At 44.2% G+C, this 23,355-nt stretch overlaps 1 protein-coding gene across 1 annotated transcript in view; it reads right to left on the reverse strand.

Moving 5' to 3' along the window:
• Positions 1-599: 599 nt before the first annotated feature.
• Positions 600-23,355, reverse strand: part of CDH11 (cadherin 11) — a gene marked incomplete in the record, with an annotated part of 315,442 nt that continues 292,686 nt past the window's right edge. Inside the window, 1 exon segment of the mRNA XM_029608176.1 lies at positions 600-1,913. Within this exon segment, the coding sequence (XP_029464036.1) occupies positions 1,414-1,913 (500 nt within the window).

Here is a 23,355-nt window from a genome sequence, read left to right on the forward strand (position 1 = left end):
ACGTGCGGCCTCGGAGGGAACAGGCAGGCTGTGCTGGGCTCAGAGCGCGCAGGTTGCACAAATGTGCACCCCCTTGCGTGCGCCGACCCCGGATTTTATAAGATACGTGCAGCTACGCGTGTATCTTATAAAATCCAGCGTACTTTTGTTCGCGCCTGGTGCGAGAACAAAAGTACGCGATCGCACAAGTATTTAAAATCTGCCTCGTAGGTATTAGCACAAAGTGCAATAAACAGCCTATTACCATAAAACACACCTCTTTTCCTAACACATGTGATACTTAGTGCATTTTGCTAAATTCAGGCCTTAGGTGGATGAGTATGCTCCACTTCAGAGCATCCCTGGTCAACCCCTGACTTGTTTGACTACCTTTTCAGCTAAACAATTTAGCCAGCTAAGTCAGGGTTACTCAGACTGGCTGGATTTTAAATCCCCCAGTTTCCCAGCTAAGGTTTAGCTGGTCTTAACCAGACAAACCGCTTTCAATTTTGGCCTTCAATAATTTAAAGTAAGAAATAGATGCTAAAATCTGTTGAACTCAATCTAAAGAACATTATACATATTACATGTCATTGAATTATAAATAATCAATACAGAAATTTAAAAAAGAATCATTTTATTTCAAAGTTTGCTTCTTATATTGAAGCACATATTAAAGCAACAGTACAATGTTCATAAAATATAAGTGTGATGCCATAACATGTCAGAATACTGATATTTGTATGTATACTAAAATAAGAACTTTAAAATTGTACAAATAGATACATTAAAAATGACATACAAATAGGGCGCCTCTTACTGCAACAAGACAGAGTTATATCTGGCACGTATTAGTTTAAGACAGGAGTATAAGCAAAAAGATTTACAAGATTCAGCAGTAACAAGATTGATGATCAAGAGACATTATAATCGTACATTGTACTGTACATACATTATATGGATTTAAGCTGGCTGAATATTATATATTTCAAGTTTAAAAATGCACTACATATAGAGTGTCCATAGTTTAAGGCGAAATTACAGCTCAAAACTGTTATCTTCTCTAATTTGTGGAAGCTTCTTTGACTTAAAAGATTTAGATGTTCATAATACATATTGTAAAAGATGTCTCCCTCATAACAGGTTCACGTTCTTTCTTTTTAAATAAGTGGTATGTCACAAGTGGTTTTGTTCGGATGAAGATGATAACCTTCTATGTCTGCCATTTTAAGAAAAGGTACTTCACAGTATTTACCACTTTGTAATGTCTTTTTTTTTATTTTTTTATTTTTTTTACTGAAGGAATTGGTCTGTAAAATTTTTAAAGGTTAAATGAGCCTTTTCTTGATTTTAAAAAAATACCAACTTTAACTTATATGTCTTCTGGATTCTTCATTAGACACAGTTCTTAAGGCCAAACATGAAACTTTATTGTTAAGAATCATCTTCACATGTGTCTTTGGAGCCATACAAGTCTGCTAGTTTCTTAAATCGAGGTCCCCAGTTTTGTAGATAATCGTAGTCTAAATCCGAATCTGTTGTTGCTGACTCTAATGAGCTAAGTGAACCAGCCACTGAACCTCGCCCTTCATAGCCATAGATCTGAATAGAGTCATAAGGAGGAGCAGTAGGATCATTGTCGGCTTCATGTATTCTTGTGTTGATGAAATCATCAACATCAACGCTATTTGGAGCTGGTCTAATTCCAAAATCCCTTGGTGTATACTGAAGTTCTGGTTTTATGTCTTTCCGGGGCATGAATCCATTGACTCCATCTGGGTTCTGCAATGTAGCAATGTCAAAAGCTTCTGTGTCTTCTTCTCCTCCACCTTCGTCATCATATGTTATAATATTCTCACGGACATCTTCCTCTTCAAAAACGATCAGAGGCTCTTTCTTCTGCCGTCTTAGTGTCACAAATAATACCACAATCACTGAAGGAAAATAAGTATCATATTAGTCAGAACTATTTTACATACTCTGTTCTAAGATGATAATATACAAAAATTTAAGAGACCTTCTCTTTTTTACTAAAAATGTAAAATGCAGTATAATTCTCATTGCAATCTGCCGAGAACAAGTTCTTCAGATTGATGGACTATAAAGGCCATATATATAAATATAAATATCTATTTTTCTATCTATCTATATATGGATAGACAGATTATCATATAAATTTAAACTGCCATTACATTTTTAGGAAATATAATTTGATTTATACATCAAATACATTTACTCAAATGTATTTAAGACTCAATTGAAAAACTCATTTGAAGAAAGGTAAAATAATTATTATGTACTCTACAGTCTCTCACTACTGTTAGTGATAAGTAAAGGTATGGAAACATTTTGTACTCATATTTGGTAAAGTATTCTGAACAAATTAAGTAACAATTTTTAGTTCTTATACTACACATCTGGCTATGTATTCATACTACTTTCTTTACAAGAATTGCAATGTTTTGCATTTTAGAAATTTTAATTAAGCAATATCATGACAGGTTGTGCTTAATTGGCTCTTTTAAACGCACCTTAGGAACCTGCATGGGAAAACACCTCAGTCCAAATTACAGTATTTAAATTCCTTATTTAAACATAGCCCCGAGCTCCAGTTTTATGATATATAATAAAAAATACATTAGGTAGAAAGTAGTGTTTGAACTGTTCCTCTATACCCTCTGTGCAAAAATAGAAACATGGAATGTTTATGTTTAAAATTATATACAAATATATCATCAAACATTTATTTTAAATAATTTTATGCAAACAAAGCTGCATAATAAAATGCCAAATATAAAAGGAATGCTTCAAAAATATTGCTTGTTTAAAATTACATTTAGATTGCACTAAAAAGATGAACAAATACATTAATCAAATGTGTTCAACATTCCATAAAGAGAAATAAGAAGTGACAAAAGTCTCTGATTTACTTGAAGAGCAAGATACAGTAGATGTGTGCTTCTTATCAACTTGTAAAATGATTCAGCAGAGCAAAGAGGTTTCTCGTGCCCCATGCCCCAATAAAGGCCTGATTGTTTCGCCAGTACTGGCTTCCTCAGGGGGAAATGTGTATGTGCACCAAGGATGCACATCAATTCCATATAGAGATGTGTTAGACTACAAATTATTACCACAGCATTGTATTCTTGCTAAAACATAGTTCACATAAGCTTTCATCAATGAATTTATTTCATCTCAGCCTTCCTTCTCCTGCCTACAACATTTTTCTAAAGCAAACTAAATGTAATTATATGCAATTTTGCACAAGCAGCTTTTTATAGCATTCCTTTTGTATTTGGAATTTTACTATATTGCTTTTTTAATTGTTTGCATAAAATTATTTAAAATACAAATTTTGATGATATAATATTTGATGATATAATATTTGTGTATAATTTGATACATAAGTGTTCCATGTTTCTATTTGTATATACAGTATAAAATATCCACTGGTAAAACAATTCAGTGACATCTCCCTTTATCATTAATCATGCCGGTTGTCATGCCAAAATGAAGACTTCACAGTCTTAATCATTCTAACTTGTACATCCACTATAAACAAACAACAAAAAAATATATTCAATACTAATTTACAAGCAAATTTCAAAACATTCTTTATGTGATTCTCTAAATATTACAACCAACTACCATACCTGGTAAAGCTGTTCAACAGCATCTCTCAATTTTGTACAAAAATGTAACATGCATGATGACAAAAACATAAATTCAGTAGCCAAGTAGTCTGTAGTTCTGGATTTAATGCTTTGGAGAAGTTCTTAGAAAAAACATTGTCATCTTAAAGCAAACTGCAAAGGAATCTAGTGGTTAGAGCAGTGGACTATGAACCAAGAGACCAAGGTTCGAGTCCTGCTGTCGCTCCTTGTGACCTTGGGCAAGTCACTTTACCCTCCATTGCCTCAAGTACAAAAACTTAGATTATAAGCCCTCTGGGGATAGAGAAACACCTACAGTACCTGAATGTTAACTGGTGTGATATCTCGATTGAGACTGAATGTTGGTAAATAAAATAAAATAACTAGTCAAAGCATGGATGCAAAATATGACATGCACTCCTTGCTCACTGAGGATCAAATTTTAAAAGTGTTGCACATGCTAAAAATCCCATACAAGCGAGTATGCGGGCCGCACGTGAGCAACACAATTTTAAAAGCTGCTAATTGTGCACATATATGCGCTTACACAAGCTGAAAAAAAAGGGGGTGAAAAAGGGGCGGGGCCTGAGCATTCCTGGGCAGGGCCAACAGTTACACTCATAAATCTGTATTTTAAAACTGGAGGCCTCAGCATGTGACGGCTTGTTAGCCACATATAGTTACTGCTATTCCTGATGAGGAGCAGGTCTGCAGAATTCACGTTTAAAGCCTAACATGACAAGGTGAGGGATCTGCGACAAATGGGGGCAGTACATGATGAAGAACCAAAGGGGTCTGGGTAACCTTGTGATACTGTGAAAATTGGTGGACGGAGTGGGAAAAATGGCTATGTTCTTCCCACGAGCATGTTTAAAATCCACTTAGCTGCACTTGTTAACGCCGACTATTTCTTAAGGAAGACATGAGAAGCACCTTTGCTCGAGTAATGGCTTAAAATTAGGAGCAAACATACACATGCAAATGCGCGCATGATTTGAAATTTTAGCGTTATGTTCACTTGTGTAGCCATACGTGCATGTATGGGTACCCACATACTTGTTTTAAAGGTTTCTTCCCTGAATATGTGTGTTGGGAGGTACATTCTAAAATTAGCAGCTAGAAATTTCAAAATGATTAGTGGAATTTATAAACGAGGCTGGAGAAAACAGCCAAACAGAAACTCTCTACCAGTTCTAGGTAATAAACGACAGGGAGAATGAGAGCGTTAAGATGTACAAAGGGATAATAATAATCATATTTTTTTATTTATATTACACCTTCTGTACCACTTCAAAGTGGATTACATTCAAGTATCATAGGTATATCCCTATCTCCAGAGGACTTACGATTTGGGACAGTATCTTTAAAAGGAACGTGCGCTCACCACTATGGGCCTCATTTTCTAAAGTATCGCAGGCCTGCAATACTTTAGAAAATCATGCTAACGGGGGGGGGGGGCAGGGGCCGAAGCGGGGGGTGGCCCGGCAGCGATCGCACCGCCGCGGTGCGATCGCTGCCGGCATCGCGCCCAATAACTACACCATAGAAGGTGTAGTTATTGGGTGCGAAATAGAGAGCGAAAAGGGCCTTACCTTTCCGCCCGGCGCGCTGTCCTCGCAGAGTCGGCCCCGGTGACGCCCCCCACTCCTCCTCTTCCGGGGCCGACTCCGCCCCGATTTCAGTAGCGCAGGCCTGCGATAGCTTTGGAAAATGAGGCCCTATATGCGCATATGTGAGTGTGAGCCCACATGCACTTGAATTGTATGGGGTCTGCACAAGTGCACATGCATTATAAAAAATACACCTAGTACACATATGTGTGCACCTAATTTTAAGCAGTTACAGGAAGGAAATGTTATTTCCACATTTTCCAAAGGATTTGTTGGCTTTTATACCCACAAGTAAGCACATTTTTTCACAGGGAATTTCCAGTTTTACCAATTAGTTCACCACTTTGCCCAGTCTATCTAAGTCTTCTGGTACTTCAGCCTGTACCCCTGCCAGTTTACCTAGGCCCCTCACCCTGCCAGTATATGGCTTTAAAGAGTTTGATTCTGACTTAAACCTGATAAATAGTAGAAGTAAATATGCATAGGACACAGCCTTATGCTCGCAGCATTCACAGATTATAAAATCACAATTTGTGCGCTTACATGATGGCCTCCCATCTCAGAGCATCCCTAATCTGCTGCTTTGTTATATGAGCATAGTTATTCATGCATCTATACTTGCGTGCGTAAGGGCGATATTTATAAAATAGCACTAATGCGAATAAGCACTACTTGCTCTGCTATTCTGTGCATGTACATCTCTTTTAAAATTCACCTTTAAGCTTATACATAAAGCAATGGAAGATGAAGTATATTTCTTAAGGTCATAAGGAGAAGCACCAGGATTTGATCCCTGGCTTCCAGCCCGCTGTTCTAACCATTAGGCTATTGTGTAGGAAGAACTTCTACACTTCTGCAAGCAACTCACCGTTTACTCCCCCAAAAGCAGAGATGTAAAGAATTCATAAGGAGAAAGCATGGTGCAGACAAAGGAGCTGGAGTAGGTAAGAGGGTTTTGATACAGCTAGGGTAGGTTGTATCAGTGACAGGAAAAGTGGCTACTAGGGATGTGAATTTTGTTTGAAACCATGAATGAGCCCATTTTTGTTTTCTTTCAAAATAGTGCACCCTGTTTACAAATAGTACACACTATTTCCCTAAAACAGAAAAATGGAGCACCTCAGAAGAAGAAATAACAGTGACACAAATAATAATTTTTACCCAGGACATATTTGGAGAGGTGATGCCTGTGGAAGATGCTGGAGAAAGTGAAGCTGTGATGATAGGGAGGATCAACTTGGTGGGGGTGTGGCACTTTATGTCCGGGAGGGTATAGAGTCCAACAGGATAAAGATCATACAAGAGAGAAGATGCTCAGTAGAATCTATATGGGTAGAAATCCCATGTGTATTGGGTAAGAGTATAGTGATAGGAATATACTACCGTCCACCTGGACAAAATGGTCAGACAGATGATGAAATGCTAAGAGAAATCAGGGAAGCAAACCAATTTGGCACTGTAAAAATAATGGGAGATTTCAATTACTCCAATATTGAGTGGGTAAATGTAACATCAGGACTTGCTAGAGACATACAGTTCCTGGATGTAATAAATGATTGCTTCATGGAGCAATTGGTTCAGGAACCAACAAGAGAGGGAGCTATTTTAGATTTAATTCTTAGTGGAACACAGGATTTGGTGAAAGAAGTAACGGTGGTGGAGCCACTTGGCAACAGTGATCATAACATGATCAAATTTAAACTAATAACTGGAAGGGGGACAATAAGTAAATCTGCAGCTCTAACACTAAATTTTAAAAAGGGAAACTTTGATAAAATGAGGAAAATAGTTAGAAAAAAACTGAAAGGTGCAGCTGCAAAGGTTAAAAGTGTTCAACAGGCTTGGACATTGTTTAAAAATACAATCCTAGAGGCTTAGTCCATATGTATTCCGTGCATTAAGAAAGGTGGAAGGAAGGCAAAACGATTACCGTCATGGTTAAAAGGTGAGGTGAAAGAGGCTATTTTAGCAAAAAAAAAAAAACATCCTTCAAAAATTGGAAGAAGGATCCATCTGAAGAAAATAGGATAAAACATAAGCATTGTCAACCTAAGTGTAAAACATTGATAAGACAGGCGAAGAGAGAATTTGAAATGAAGTTGGCCATAGAGGCAAAAACTCATAATAAAAACTTTTTAAAATATATCCAAAGCAAGAAACCTGTGAGGGAGTCGGTTGGACCAATAGATGACAGAGGGGTTAAAGGAGCTCTTAGGGAAGATAAGGCCATTGCAGAAAGACTAAATGAATTCTTTACCTCCGTGTTTACTAATGAGGATGTTGGGGAGATACCAGTTCCAGAGATGGTTTTCAGGGGTGATGACTCAGACAAACTGAACGAAATCACTGTGAACCTGGAAGATGTAGTAGGCCAGATTGACAAACTAAAGAGTAGCAAATCACCTGGACTGGATGGTATGCATCCTAGGGTTCTGAAGGAACTAAAAAATGAAATGTCTGATCTATTAGTTAACATTTGTAACTTATCATTAAAAGCATCCATTGTACCTGAAGACTGGAGGGTGGCCAATGTAACCCCAATATATAAAAAAGGCTTCAGGGGAGATCCGGGTAACTATAGACCGGTGAGCCTGACTTTAGTGCCTGGAAAAATAGTGGAAACTATTCTCAAGATCAAAATCATAGAGAATATAGAAAGAAATGATTTAATGGGACACAATCAACATGGATTTACCCAAGGGCAGTCTTGCCTAACAAATCTGCTTCATTTTTTTGAAGGGGTTAATAAACATGTGAATAAAGGTGAACCGGTAGATGTAGTGTATTTGGATTTTCAGAAGGCATTTGACAAAGTCCCTCATGATAGGCTTCTACGAAAACTAAAAAGTCATGGGATAGGAGGCGATGTCCTTTCGTGGCTTACAAACTGGTTAAAAGACAGGAAACAGAGAGTAGGATTAAATGGTCAATTTTCTCAGTGGAAAAGGGTAAACAGTGGAGTGCCTCAGGGATCTGTACTTGGACCGGTGCTTTTCAATATATATATAAATAATCTGGAAAGGAATACGACGAGTGAGGTTATAAAATTTGCGGATGATACAAAATTATTCAGAGTAGTTATTTCACAAGCAGACTGTGATACATTATAGGAGGACCTTGCAAGACTGGAAGATTGGGCATCCAAATGGCAGATGAAATTTAATGTGGACAAGTGCAAGGTGTTGCATATAGGGAAAAATAACCCTTGCTGTAGATACACGATGTTAGGTTCCATATTAGGAGCTACCACCCAGGAAAAAGATCTAGGCATCATAGTGGATAATACTTTAAAATCGTCGGCTCAGTGTGCTGCAGCAGTCAAAAAAGCAAATAGAATGTTAGGAATTATTAGGAAGGGAATGGTTAATAGAACAGAAAATGTCATAATGCCTCTGTATCGCTCCATGGTGAGACCGCACCTTGAATACTGTGTACAATTCTGGTCGCCGCATCTCAAAAAAGATATAGTTGTGATGGAGAAGGTACAGAGAAGGGCAACCAAAATGATAAAGGGGATGGAACAGCTCCCCTATGGGGAAAGGCTGAAGAGGTTAGGGCTGTTCAGCTTGGAGAAGAGACGGCTGAGGTGGGATATGATAGAGGTCTTTAAGATCATGAGAGGTTTTGAGCGAGTAGATATGACTCGGTTATTTACACTTTTGAATAATAGAAGGACTAGGGGACATTCCATGAAGTTAGCAAGTAACACATTTAAGACTAATCGGAAAAAATTCTTTTTCACTCAACACACAATAAAGTTCTGGAATTTGTTGCCAGAGGAGGTGGTTAGTGCAGTTAGTGTAGCTGGGTTCAAAAAAGATTTGGATAAGTTCTTGGAGGAGAAGTCCATTAATGGCTATTAATCAATTATACTTAGGGGTAGATTTTATAAATGAGCGCGAGCGAGTACTTTTGTTCGCTCACCAGGCGAACAAAAGTACGTGCTCCAAAATTTCCCTCCGAGGCCGCTTCGAAATCAGAGCGTCCTCGGAGGGAAATTTCTTTCCACCCCCCCCCCCCCCCGCCCCTTCCCCTCCCTTCCCCTACCTAATCCACCCCCCGGCCCTATCTAACCCCCCCCCCCCACCACCTTTGTTGGCAGATTTACACCTGTTGAAATCAGGAGTAAATCTGCATGCGCCAGCGGGCTGCTGGTGCGCCATCACCCGACCCGGGGGCTGGTCCGGAGGCCTCAACCACGCCCCCGGACTGATGCCATGCCCCCGACCCCGCCCCAAACCGCCCCCTGACCCGGGACATGCCCCAGGACACGCCCCCTCCCCCGCCCCTTTTACGAAGCCCTGGGACTTATACTCGTCCCTGGGCTGTGCGCGCCCCGGAAGCTTATGCAAAATAGGCGCGCCGGCGTGCGAGTGCCCTGCGCGCGTAAATCCGGCCTGATTTACGTGCGCAGGGCTTTTAAAATCCGGCCCTTAGGGAATAGCCACTGCTATTAATTGCATCAGTAGCATGGGTTCTTCTTAGTGTTTGGGTAATTGCCAGGTTCTTGTGGCCTGGTTTTGGCCTCTGTTGGAAACAGGATGCTGGGCTTGATGGACCCTTGGTCTGACGCAGCATGGCAATTTCTTATGTTCTTATGACCTGCACAGAATAACCCTGGTTACAATCCTAACATCAATAGGCACATTGCAGCCTCATTAGCTCACAAATAGACATAAGCCATTAAATCAATTTAGAATATAGATGGCTGCAGCTTTATTAACAAGAACAATTACAGGTAACAAGTGCTGAGCTTCACCTTCACAATGCCCTTCTGGGTGGGGTCCTGCACCAGTCCATAATCCAAGAGCTGTTCCCAGGACCATTGAGGGAATGCACCCTGATCTGGCTTCTCTTGACGTACTCTTTTTCTAAGGTTTGCCATGTATCGCAAGGCCTTGCACCAAACCATCAACTACCCAGGCTCACTACACACATAGGAGCCACGAGGATCTGCCTCCGCCATTCCCTTGTGGAGGCTCATACACCCACTGTAATGGAGTTGTACAACTTGATCAACCATGATCTTCTGGACGTAGACTAGAGAATCCCATCTGTGGAATCTACCAGAAGTAGAAAGATAGTGGATAACCTGCAAGGGGCTCAGTTCAAACAAATGGTAATGGAACCCAGGAGGGAAGATGTGATACTCTACTTAGTGCTCACTAATTGGGATAATGTCTCTAATGTCTGGGTAGGTGCCCACCTCAGCACTTGTGATCATCAAATGGTATGGTTTGATATCGCTAATAGAGATGTGGTTCGTTTTTCGCCCGACTTAGGAAATTCAACGAAATTTCCTAACTCGTTGTGGTTTCGGAGGCCCCAAAACCCGAAAAGAATTTTCCCCGACTTTCGGGGAAATTTTGTTTTTCGGGTTTGCATGGGGAGAGGAACACTTTTTTTTTTTTTTTTAAATTAAAACCCACCCCAAACATTTAAATAAACTATAATACAACACCCCCCCCCCAATCCCGATCCCTCCCCAAGACTTACTAAGTACATCCCTGGTGGTCCAGCGGGGTCCCAGGTTCCATTTGCCCTCCGTGCCCGTGCTACTGCAAGCCGTGCTCTTTAAAATGGTGACGAATAGCCTCTGAACTACCATGTCACAGGGGCTACCGGCGCCATTGGTCAGCCCCTGTCACATGGCCATCGGCGCCATCTTGTGCTCCTGTCATGTGACTGGAGCTGACCAATGGCGCCGAAAGCCTCTGTGACATAGTATGGGCAAAGGCTATTGGCGCCATTTTGATTACTGGCAGCCGACAACGAAATCGCTTTCGGACCCCCGCTGGACCCCCAGGGATTATTGGCAAGCCTTGGGGGGGTCAGGAGGGGTCTGAAGTGGTTAGTGAAATTGAAAGGTAACAATGATCAGTGTGTGGAGAGAGATGAAGAAATGGTGGAAATATTAAACAAATACTTTAGTTTGGTGTTCTCTAAAGAACATAAGAACATGCCATACTGGGTCAGACCAAGGGTCCATCAAACCCAGCATCCTGTTTCCAACAGTGGCCAATCCAGGCCATAAGAACCTGGCAAGTACCCAAAAACTAAGTCTATTTCATGATACCGTTGCTAGTAATAGCAGTGGCTATTTTCTAAGTCAACTTAATTAATAGCAGCTAATGGACTTCTCCTTCACGAACTTATCCAGTCCTTTTTTAAACACAGCTATACTAACTGAACTAACCACGTCCTCTGGCAACAAATTCCAGAGTTTAATTGTGCGTTGAGTGATGATTAGTTTTAAATGTGCCACATGCTAAATTCATGGAGTGCCCCCCAGTCTTTCTATTATTTGAAAGACTAAATAAGCGATTCACATCTACCTGTTCTAGACCTCTCATGATTTTAAACACCTCTATCATATCCCCCCTCAGCCGTCTCTTCTCCAAGCTGAAAAGTCTAACCTCTTTAGTCTTTCCTCATAGGGGAGCTGTTCCATTCCCCTTATCATTTTGGTTGCCCTTCTCTGTACCTTCTCCATTGTAATTATATCTTTTTTGAGATACAGCAACCAGAATTGTACACAGTATTCAAGGTGGGGTCTCACCATGGAGCGATACTGAGGCATTATGACATTATACAGAGGCAACGGTCCTAGGGAAGGACTGTTGCTGGTTAACAAGGAGATGGGGTAGATGAAACTTTGTTTACAGAAGATAATGTATGGGATGAGCTAGAAAAACTGAAAGTGGACAAGGCCATGGGGGCCAGATGAGGTTCATCCAAGGATACTGAGGGAGCTCAGAGATGTGCTTGTGAGTCTGCTGCATGACCTGTTGAATAGATCCTTGGAAATGGTAGTGGTGCCACGTGATTGGAGAAGAGCAGTGGTGGTCCCGCTTCACAAGAGTGGGAGTAGCGAAGAAGTTGGAAACTTCAGGCCAGTTAGCCTTACCTCGGTGGTGGGAAAATTAATGGAGACTCTGCTGAAGGAAAGGATAGTGAACTATGTGCAGTCAGGAGGATTGCTAGACCTCTGCTTCACTTTTTTGAAGGAGTTAATAAACATGTGGATAAAGGTGAACCGGTAGATGTAGTATACTTGGATTTTCAGAAGGCGTTTGACAAAGTTCCTCATGAGAGGCTTCTAGGAAAAGTAAAAAGTCATGCAAACTGGCTAAAAGACAGGAAAAGAGAGTAGGATTAAATGACAATTTTCTCAGTGGAAGGGAGTGGACAGTGGAGTGCCTCAGGGATCTGTATTGGGACCCTTACTTTTCAATATAAATGATCTGGAAAGAAATACGACGAGTGAGATAATCAAATTTGCAGATGACACAAAATTGTTCAGAATAGTTAAATCACAAGCAGATTGTGATAAATTGCAGGAAGACCTTGTGAGACTGGAAAATTGGGCATCCAAATGGCAGATGAAATTTAAGGTGGATAAGTGCAAGGTGATGCATATAGGGAAAAATAACCCATGCTATAATTACACAATGTTGGGTTCCATATTAGGTGCTACAACCCAAGAAAGAGATCTAGGCGTCATAGTGGATAACACATTGAAATTGTCGGTTCAGTGTACTGCGGCAGTCAAAAAAGCAAACAGAATGTTGGGAATTATTAGAAAGGGAATGGTGAATAAAACGGAAAATGTCATAATGCCTCTGTATCGCTCCATGGTGAGACCGCACCTTGAATACTGTGTACAATTCTGATCGCTGCATCTCATAAAAGATATAATTGCGATGGAGAAGGTACAGAGAAGGGCTACCAAAATGATAAGGGGAATGGAACAGCTCCCCTATTAGGAAAGACTAAAGAGGTTAGGACTTTTCAGCTTGGAGAAGAGACGGCTGAGGGGGGATATGATAGAGATGTTTAAAATTATGAGAAGTCTAGGACGGGTAGATGTGAATCGGTTATTTACTCTTTCAGATAATAGAAAGACTAGGGGGCACTCCATGAAGTTAGCATGGGGCACATTTAAAACTAATCGGATAAAGTTCTTCATCACTCAACGTACAATTAAACTCTGGAATTTGTTGCCAGAGGATGTGGTTAGTGCATTTAGTATAGCTGTGTTTAAAAAAGGATTGGATAAGTTCTTGGAGGAGAAGTCCATTACCTGCTATTAAGTTCACTTATAGAATAGCCACTGCCATAAGGAATGGTAAAATGGAATAGACTTAGTTTTTGGGTACTTGCCAGGTTCTTATGGCCTGGATTGGCCACTGTTGGAAACAGGATGCTGGGCTTGATGGACTCTTGGTCTGACCCAGTATGGCATTTTCTTATGTTCTTATGTTCTTACCCTAGGCAACATGGATTCACAAAGGAAAGGTCCTGTCAGATAAATCTGATTGATGTTTTTTGGTTGGGTGACTAAAGAATTGGATCAAGGAAGAGCATTTGATGTGACATACTTGAATTTCAGCAAAGATTTTGATACAGTCTGGTTGATGGACAGTGTGGTTACAAACTGGTTGATGGACAGAAGACAGTATGTGATGATAAATGGAACCGACCCTGAAGAGAAAGCAGTGTTAAGTGGAGTGCCACAAGGATTGGGACTGGTTCTGTTAAATATCTTTGTGAGTGACATTGCGTAAGGGATAGAAGGTAAAATGTATCCGTTTGCAGATGATACTAATATCTGCAACAGAGTGGACATGCCAGAAGGAGTAGAGAGAATGAGACGTGATTTAAGTAAGCATGAACAGTGGCCAAAGATATGACAGCTGGGATTCAATGCCAAGAAGTGCAGAGTCATGCATCTGGGGTACAGTAATCCAAAAGAGCTGTATGTGATGAGGGGTAAAGGGCTGTTTTGCACGGAACAAGAGAGGGACCTTGGGGTGATAGTGTCTAGTGATCTGAAGATGGCAAAGCAATGTGACAAGGCAATAGCTAAAGCCAGAAGAATGCTGGGCTGCATAGAGAGAGGAATAACTATTTAGAAAAAGGAGATGATAATCCCCTTGTACAGGTCCTTGGTGTGTCCTCATCTAGAGGACTGTGTTCAGTTCTGGAGACCGTATCTCAAAAGGGACAGAGATAGTATGGAGGCAGTCCAGAGAAAGGCAACCAAAATGGTGGGTGGTCTCTATCATATGACTTATGAGGAGAGGTTGAAGGACCTAAATATGTATACTCTGGAGGAAATGAGGGGCAGGGGAGATATGATACAGACCTTCAGATACCTGAAAGGTTTTAATGATGCACAATCAACAGCAAACATTTTTCATTGGAAAGAAATCAGTAGAACTAGGGGTCACGAAATAAAACTCAAGGGAGGATGACTCAGAACCAACGTCAGGAAATATTTCTTCATGGAGAGAGTGGTGGATGCCTGAAAAGCCCTTCCAGAGGAGGTGGTGAAGACAAAAACTGTGAAAGATTTCAAAGGCTCATGGAATAAACACTGTGGATCCCTAAAGGCTAGAGCATGGAAATGAAAAATTGAGTGCAAGGGGGTAACTTGCTTGCTGGTATAGTGGTTACTAGAGATGTGAATCGGATCCGATATCGGATCCGATTCACATCCGATATTGGATCCGATTCACATCTATAGAGATGTGAATCGGAACCAGAATCGGATCCGATATCGGATCCGATTCACATCCCTAGACTGGTTACTACCCTTAACCAATAAGCCTTCATACTGTTCATACAACTCCATCATTGTTCTTTGCTTCAACAGCAGGGAGAAAAGAGGAAAAGGGGAATTAGATTCAGACAGCAACTAACAAGGACATCAAATTTTGTGGTCTGGGAAAGCAAATAAGCATAGGGGTAACTTACTGATATGGCAGTTACTACCCTTAACCAATATGCCTGTAACTCTTGATGTAGCTCCAACATTGCTCTCTGCTTCATGGCAAGAGATAACAGGGAATTTGGACTCAAACAGCAACCAACAAAGTTCCTGACTTTGATGGTCTGGGAAACTGATATGTTATGGGGGTGAGTTGTATAGTGCGGCAGAAACTACCATAAGCTTGCTAGGCAGACTGTTATGAATCCTCCTGTAGTTGTGCTATGGGAGGCTTCTTAGCTCTTTTCTAGAGGCCACTCTGAAACCGGGGTCTCGCCTACAAACTATCCAGGATTTGCTCCAGGGCCTGTGAGGCCTTTGATGTCCTTGGGGCCTGCCTGAGGCTTGCTTGGGTCTGCATGGACTTCCTGGTTTTGGCCATGCTCTTCTCCCTAGGGGCCGGCCCACAGCACTTCTCCTCATATAGTGCCAGCTAGGTACGGCCCATCCAAACTCCTCCCAGGGAGTTGCCTGTCTCCAGCCCTATAAAAGGACTTCAACTTCTAGTCAGCTTTGCCTTCGCAATGAGCCAGTCGTCTGAGGATCTTTTCCTTCCTCTCTGACTCCACGTTCCTGCCCTTGCTTGGTGTTCCAGTATTCCAAGGGATCCCTCTTCGTTTCGTCTCTGCTATTCCTGATCCCGGTCTCTGCCCTCCTGATGTTCCTGACGTCCTCCGTCTCTGCCCTCCTGATGTTCCTGACGTCCACCGTCTCTGCCCTCCTGATGTTCCAGAAGGCCTGATGTCCTCGATGGCTATAGGTCCTGATGTACCTGATCTTCCTGATGTCTGTTCCTGCAATGTTCCGACTCCCCGAGTCCTCCAGGTGGCCACCCCGAGGGTAAATCTGTTCCGTCAGTTCCTGTTTCCGGTCACTGGAGCCTCTGTCATCTGGATTCCTTTCTTGAGCCTGACGTCCTCCATCTCTGCCCTCCTGATGTTCCTGATGTCCTCCGTCTTTGCCCTCCTGATGTTCCAGAAGGCCTGACGTCCTCGATGGCTAGAGGTCCTTACATTCCTAATCTTCCTGATATCTGTTCCTGTGATGTTCCGGCTCCTCGAGTCCTCCAGATGTCCATCCTGAGGGTAAATCCATTCCGTTCGGTTCCTGTTCTCGGACATTGGAGCCTTAGTCAGTTGGATTCCTTTCCTGAGCCTGCCCCGCTCCCGCGTGGTCCATGACCAGCCTTCTTAGGCTGTGTAGGGCACATAGAGGACAGGGTGGTCCGTGACCAGCCCATTGGGTCCGCCCTGAGTAGTGGGCTATGTAGGGTGCCCTGAGGAACAGTGCCCACTTGTCTTCGTCCAAGTCTACCCAGTTCCTTCCATCTCGTCTGGATTTCCCAAGGTCCATAAGAGACATCCTTGCCTCGGACATTTCTGTTTCCTTGAGACTCCATCTACTCTAGTTCCAGATGCCTTCCATGGGAGAGCTTCCACCCACTCGCCCTTCCGGAGGTCTGTCTTTCCTCTTGTTGATGCCTTGTGTTCTTCTCCTGAGTCCTGAAGCCTTCGTCTCAGCCTTCAAGCTTCAGCCCTTGTTCGCCCTCGTCTCTTGTCCGGCCTGCCACCTGTGCTGCTCCCTGCAGCAGGTCCGAAAGGGCTGGGAGTAGTCGGAGGACAACTCAGAGACCAACCATGCGTGGTTGGCTTCATTCAGGCATGCAGGTCAGCAGGGGCCTGGTCACCTCTAACTCTAGCTGAGATCCGTATTACCGCAAGGGGCACACATCTCAGCCCTAGCGCTCCCAGCCACCGTAGCACAACACAGACTGGATGGATGTTGGTCCTTTTCTACTGTCATTTCTATTTATTTATTTACTTATTTTTGTATACCAACATTTGATTTGAGATATCACATCAGTTTACAGTGAAACATAGATCAAATAAGACATAGGCTTCTTATTTCTTACAGAGCAACTTATTGACAATATAAACTAGGGCTGTGAATCGTTTTTTCACGATTTAAATTATCGTCCGATAATTTTAAAATCTTCATTAATCGGTAAGGGACTCGATACAATAGGAATTCCCTCGATTTATCGTGAAAAATCGTTAAATCGAGTACGGGAATTATTTGGGGGGAGGGCGGGAAAACCGGCACACCAAAACAATCCCTAAACCCACCCGACCCTTTAAAAACAATCCTTTACCCTCCCCCACCCTCCCGAATCCCCCCAAAATGTTAAATTACCTGGTGGTCCAGTGTGGGGGGGTGTGTCCAGGCGCGATCTCCTGGTCTCGGGCCATCGGCGCTATTTTGGCTACCACTGATAAAAATGGTGCCGATGGCCCGATAAAAAAAAACCCACCCCGACCCTTTACAAATTACCCCTTTGCTTCTCCCACCCTCCCGACCCCCCAAAAAAACTTTTACATGTACCTGGTGGTCTAGCGGGGGGTCCGGGAGCCATCCCTTCAATCATACCCTCGGTGCCTGTGCTGGACTGGTTTCAAAATGGCGCCGATCGCCTTTGCCCTCACTATGTCACAGGGAGCGACCGTCGATCGCCATACTGGCAGTCAATCACCTTTGCCCTCACTATGTCACAGGGAGTAACGGTCGATCCCTGTGACAGTGTGAGGGCAAAGGCGATCGGTGCCATTTTGAAACCAGTCCAGCAGCACCGGCACCGAGGGTATGATTGAAGGGATGGCTCCCGGACCCCCCTCTAGACCACCAGGTACATGTAAAAGGTTTTTGGGGGGATCAGGAGAGTGGGAGAAGCAAAGGGGTAATTTGTAAAGGGTCGGGGTGGGGTTTTTTTTATTGGGCCATCGGCGCCACTTTTATCAGTGGTAGCCAAAATGGCGCCAATGGCCCGAGAGCGGGAGAATGCGCCGCCCCCCCCCCCCCTTCTGGACCACCAGGTAATTTAACATTTTGGGGGGGTTCGGCAAGGAAGGCTGAGGTCTAGATCGGGAGAGAATCAAACATGTAGTCAAGCAATGCAGAGGTCTGGGTCTGGAGAGAGGCAACGGAGTAGTCAGACAATGCAGAGGTCTGGTTCTGGAGAGAGGCAACAAAGTAGTCAGGCAATGCAGAGGTCTGGCTCTGGACTGAGGCAATGGTGTGGTCAGGCAAAGCAGAGGTCTGGGCTTGGAGAGAAACAATGGCTTGGTCAGGCAAAGCAGAAGTCAAAGTTCGAGGAGGAAATCTGAGGATAAGTTGAGGTTCAGGAACACAGGAATGAGGAAACCAGGAACAGGAGTCAGTGAGGATCAGGAACCAGGAACAAGGAGAATCTGTAGGAGGCAACGAGCACTCGACCAGCGAGGAGACCTGTTGCAAAGGAAATCCTAGAGAGCGGAGCCTGGGCTTAAGTACCAGAGCTCTGCTGACGTCATCATCCAGGGCTGCCGCCACGGGCCCTACTTGAGACACAGCGATGCACGCGCTCCTAGGGAGGGCGCAGCACTGAGTGGCAGCGACTCTCCGTGGGCCACGTGGAGAAGCCTGACGCGGAGCACAAGGATCTGTAGCTGAGCTGGAGGCACCAGGGGCGACCCGAGGATGGAGCCAGCGGCCAACCGCTGCTAGGGACAAGGAAGCAGGCACTGGATTCACTTGAGAGAGGTAAGGGAGCCGAGCCGCGTGTCTGCTGCAGCTGGCACGCATAACAGTAACCCCCTTTATGCCCCCCCCCCTTTGGAGGTCTGGGTTTGCCCGGATGCGCACGACAAAATTGAAGGAGGTAGGTTTTATTCAGGATGTTATGAGCTGGCTCCTACAAATTTTCTTCGGGACCATAACTCTCCCAGGAAAGGAGGTATTCCCACTAGCAGCCCCTATGGCAGACATCAAGGACTTCATGAACCTAATAGGTGGTGTCGGTCAGGTTTAGGTGTTTTTTGCGAAGGCCAGGATAGGACTACTGGCTTCAGGAGTGATAAGTGAAACGTATTGTGGATTCCCAATGTAGGTGACAACTGTAGCTGGTATGTAACTGGTCCAACATGATGAATGATTGGAAAAGGTCCAATATACCTTGGTGCAAACCTTTGGGAAGGTATCTTAAGCCGAATATACCGAGTGCTCAACCAGACTTTCTGGCCGGGAAGCAACTCAGGGGCCGAGTGTCGATGGCTGTCTGCAGACTTCTTGGCCCGGGATGCGGCTTGGCGTAAACGGAGGTTCATCTGATTCCAGAGTGCCTTGAGGGCATCAGCAGTAGCTTGTGCAGCAGCAGAGGGTACTGATAACGGTATGGGCAATGGTGGTCGTGGTTGCTTCCCATAGACAGTGGAAAAGGGCATTGTACCTATGGCAATGTCAATATGGGAGTTGTGGGAAAACTCCACCCAAGGAAGGAGTTTGGACCAATTGTCTTGACAGTCGTTTATATAGGCGCGGAGGAATGACTTTAAGGAGCGGTTCATATGCTCAGATTTTCCATTGGCTTGTGGATGGTACGCTGTTAAACTGATGTTGATGCCAAATTTACTACAAAGCGCGTGCCAGTATTGGGCAACAAATTGTGACCCCTGACGGAGACAATGTCCTTGGTAAGCCATGTAGTCAAAATATGTGAAGAAAGAACAGGTGTGCCAATTCGGGAGCAGATGGTAGGCCCAGTAGTGGAACAAAATGGGCCATTCTAGAAAATGTATCTATAGTAATCCATATGACCATGTGACCCTTAGATGGTGGTTTGTCCACGATGAAATCCATAGAGAGATGTGTCCACGGTTCTTCAGGAGCTGGAAGTGGCTGGAGAAAACCCCATGGATGACCGACCAGGGGTTTTTGTTGAGCGCAAGTGCTGCAGGAATTGACATACGCTTTAGCGTCAGAGACCATAGTGGGCCACCAGAAGAACCGCTGAAGCAGCGCTAGAGTTCACGCTCTCCCTGGGTGACCAGCAAACCTAGAGTCATGCGCCCACCTGAAGACTGTTCCATGGAGTTTACGGGGCACAAAAGTCTTCCCAGTGGGAACTGGGTGAGTTGCAGACAGACAAATACATGCTGGGTCAATAATGTGACCGAGTTCTTCTGGAGTATCTTCTGGTTCAAAGGAACGTGATAGGGTGTATGCCCAGAGATTTTTTCCAGCTGGACGATAGCGAAGCTTGAACTTAAACCTAGAAAAAAACAAGGCCCATTGAGGTTGATGGGCGTTAAGGTACTGGGTATGGCTCAAGTGTTACAGATTCTTGTGATCTGTGACTACAGTGGATTTATGTTGAGTGCCCTCTAACCACGGGCGCCATTCTTCTAGAGCCAATTTGATGGCGAGTAACTCACGATCTCCAATGATATAATTTTGTTCCGCTGAAGAAAACTTGTGAGAATAGAATGAATACAGGACTACGGATCCAGAAGCAGAATGTTGGCTCAAGACCGTCCCAGCCCCAATCGCAGAGGCATCCACCTCGACCAAAAAGGGACAGTTTGGGTCTGGATGGTGAAGACAGGATCCAGCTAGGAAAGCCTCTTTGAAGAGATGAAAGGCTGTAATGGCTTTTGTGGTCGTTTTGGGTATCTTGGCCCTTATGGGTCAAGAGCTGCCAGTGTTGAGTAATGTGGAATAAAATGGCGGTAATAATTTGTAAATCCTAGAAATCATTGTAGCGCTTTAAGGCCCATGGGCTGTGGCCAGTCTTGGATTCCTTTGAGTTTTTCAGGAGCCATCGAGAATCCCTGTTGTGAAATTATGTACCCAAGAAAGGGCAGACTGGACTTTCAAACAAGCACTTATCCAATTTTGCAAAACAGATGATTTTCACGGTGACATTGAAGAACTGTGCAAATATCGGTGCGGTGCATAGCCAGACTTGGAAAAGACAAGGATGTCATCAAGGTATGCCACAACTAAAAATTTGGTCTCTGACAATTTCATTAATCATTCGCTGGAATACTGCGCCAAAGGGAATCACCAAATATTCGTAATGCCCATCTCTAGTTTGAAAGTTGTCTTCCAGATGTCATTAGGGTGAATGCGCACCAAATTGCAAGCTCCGCATAGATCCAACTTGTTGAATATAGAGGCTCCATGTAGTTGGTCGAATAATTCAGAGATTAAGGGCAAAGGATATTTGTCTTTGGGGGTAATCGCATTTAAGCCGTGGTAGTTGATACATGGCCTTAGAGATCCATTTTTCTTCGTAACGAAGAAGAATCCTGCACCAGCAGGAGATGTAGAGGGACGAATGTACCCTTTTGCAAGGTTCTCTTGGATGTACTCCATCATGGCCTTGGTCTCAGGAAGGGACAGAGGATAAGTACGCCCTCGGGGAGGTGTGGTCCCAGGCAGGAGTTCGATGGGACAATCAAACCTCCGAAGATGTGGTAGAAGGTCCACTTTTTGCTTTGAAAACACATCTTCAAAGTCTGCATAGAGAGCTGAAATGCCTGAGTAGGTGGTCGCCAAAGGATCCAAGGGTGGTGGCACCACTTTGTGTAGACAAGACTGATGGCAGGTGGAACCCCATTCCACAAGCTGGAGTAACCTCCAATCGAATTGAGGGGAGTGACGTTGGCACCAGGGTAGGCCTAAGACTACTGGGTGAATAGATTTCTCTAGTACCAATAGTTCAATTTCTTCAGTATGAAGGGCACCAGTAAGAAGTTGAACTGACTCTGTGGTCAAGGAAATTTAATCGGGAAATTGTTCTCCATAAATTGAAGCAATCCACAAGGAGGTCTCCAAAGGAGACCTCCTTGTGGATTTATACCCAGGAGTTGAACTAGATCCTTGAGGATAAAATTGCCTCCTGTTCCTGAATCCACCAGAGCAAGAACTGGAAAGGACCGGGAGTCCCAGTTTAAGGTGACAGGCATGGATAACTGAGGCGCCGTGGACATTGCACCCAAGTTCAGGACCCCAACTGAACTTAGGCCGGGAAGGTTTCCCAGACAGACTGGGCAGACCTGTAGGTGATGGCAGGTGCTCCACAGTACAGACACAGGCCTATTTGTCTCCTCTGGAGGGGCCCTTCCGGAGACAGCCGCCAATTCTCCCGGTGACGCTCTTGGAGACAATGATCAATTCGGCCAGTTAGATTGATAAGATCCTCAAGAGAGGAGGGGAGCTCCCGAGTTGCCAATTCATCCTTCAGCTGTGGGGAGAGTCCATCCAGGTGGATAGCTGGCATGCAGTCTTCCTGTCAGGCAAGTTCTGAGGCTAAGGTCTGGAAATCGATTGTATAGTCAAATAGGCTTCTTTGGCTTTGTCGAAAGTATAGCAAATTAGGGGGCGCCTGAGCAAGAACAGGCCGAAGCCTGAATAGGCCAACTCCAGGATGTAGACTGAAGAGGCATGCCACCCAGGATCATCAAAGGTCCGCCGGAACATGGCTACGAATCGAGACAGTTTCTGTAGTAGGGAGTCCGATCACTCCCACAAGGGTGAAGCCCAAGCAAGCGCCTTCCCATCGAGACAAGACAAAATAAATGTGACTTTCGTTAGTTCATCTTGAAAGATGGGAGGGCTGCAGAGCAAACTGCATGTAGCATTGGTTGATAAAACCTCTGCAGAGCTTGGAGTCACCATTGAAACAAGGTAGAGCTGATAGGGCCAACAAGGCTCTAGAAGTGGAAGTAGACGGCTGTTGAAGAGAGGAAGCCGGTACTGGAACTGAGATGCCAGATAGGGAAGGGGCCAGCGCCTTGAGAAACTGTTGCTGTTCTTGTACCTTTGAAGCCAGGCCAGGAATAGCCTGGAGGGCACACGGCTCCACTGAGTCCATGGCCGTTACAACCTGTTGCGCCAGAGGTGGACCCTTGGGCCAAGGTGGGGTTGACGCAACCTGTAGGAGCGATCTTATGGGTCCCTTCCATTGGCAAGCAGAGTGGGCTGATGGACGGAGGCCGGCTGGTGTTTTGCCAATACCAGCCCTCGTTCCCCGCGGGTTGAGCCTCCATATGTTGTCGTCAATGGAAGGATCAAGGTCAGCTCAGAGGCAGCAACAGAGGAGAGAAGTCTGTATTGGATAAGGCAGAGTCCTAGAAACCCGGGTGCCAATATAACCAAAGTCAGACAAGGGGCGCCTGAGCAAGAACAGGCCGAAGCCTGAATAGGCCAAGTCCAGGACATAGTCTGAAGAGGCGTCGTAGGGCAAGCTGGAGTCAGGGCTGGCGGCAATCTGGAAGCAGTGGCAAGTAAGGCTGAGGTCTGGATGAGGAGAGAGTCAAGAACGTAGTTAAGCAATACAGAGGTCTGGGTCTAGAGAGAGGCAACAGAGTAGACAGGCAAGCAGAGATCTGGGTCTGGAGAGGCAATGGCGTGGTCAGGCAAAGCAGAGGTCCAGGCTTGGAGAGAGACAACGGCGTGGTCAGGCAAAGCAGAAGTCAAAGTCCAAGGAGGCAATCCAAGGATAAGTTGAGGTTCAGGAACACAG

This window comes from Rhinatrema bivittatum, chromosome 7 (genome assembly GCF_901001135.1).
Source record: "Rhinatrema bivittatum chromosome 7, aRhiBiv1.1, whole genome shotgun sequence".
In the NCBI taxonomy this organism is placed as follows: Eukaryota; Metazoa; Chordata; class Amphibia; order Gymnophiona; family Rhinatrematidae; genus Rhinatrema; species Rhinatrema bivittatum.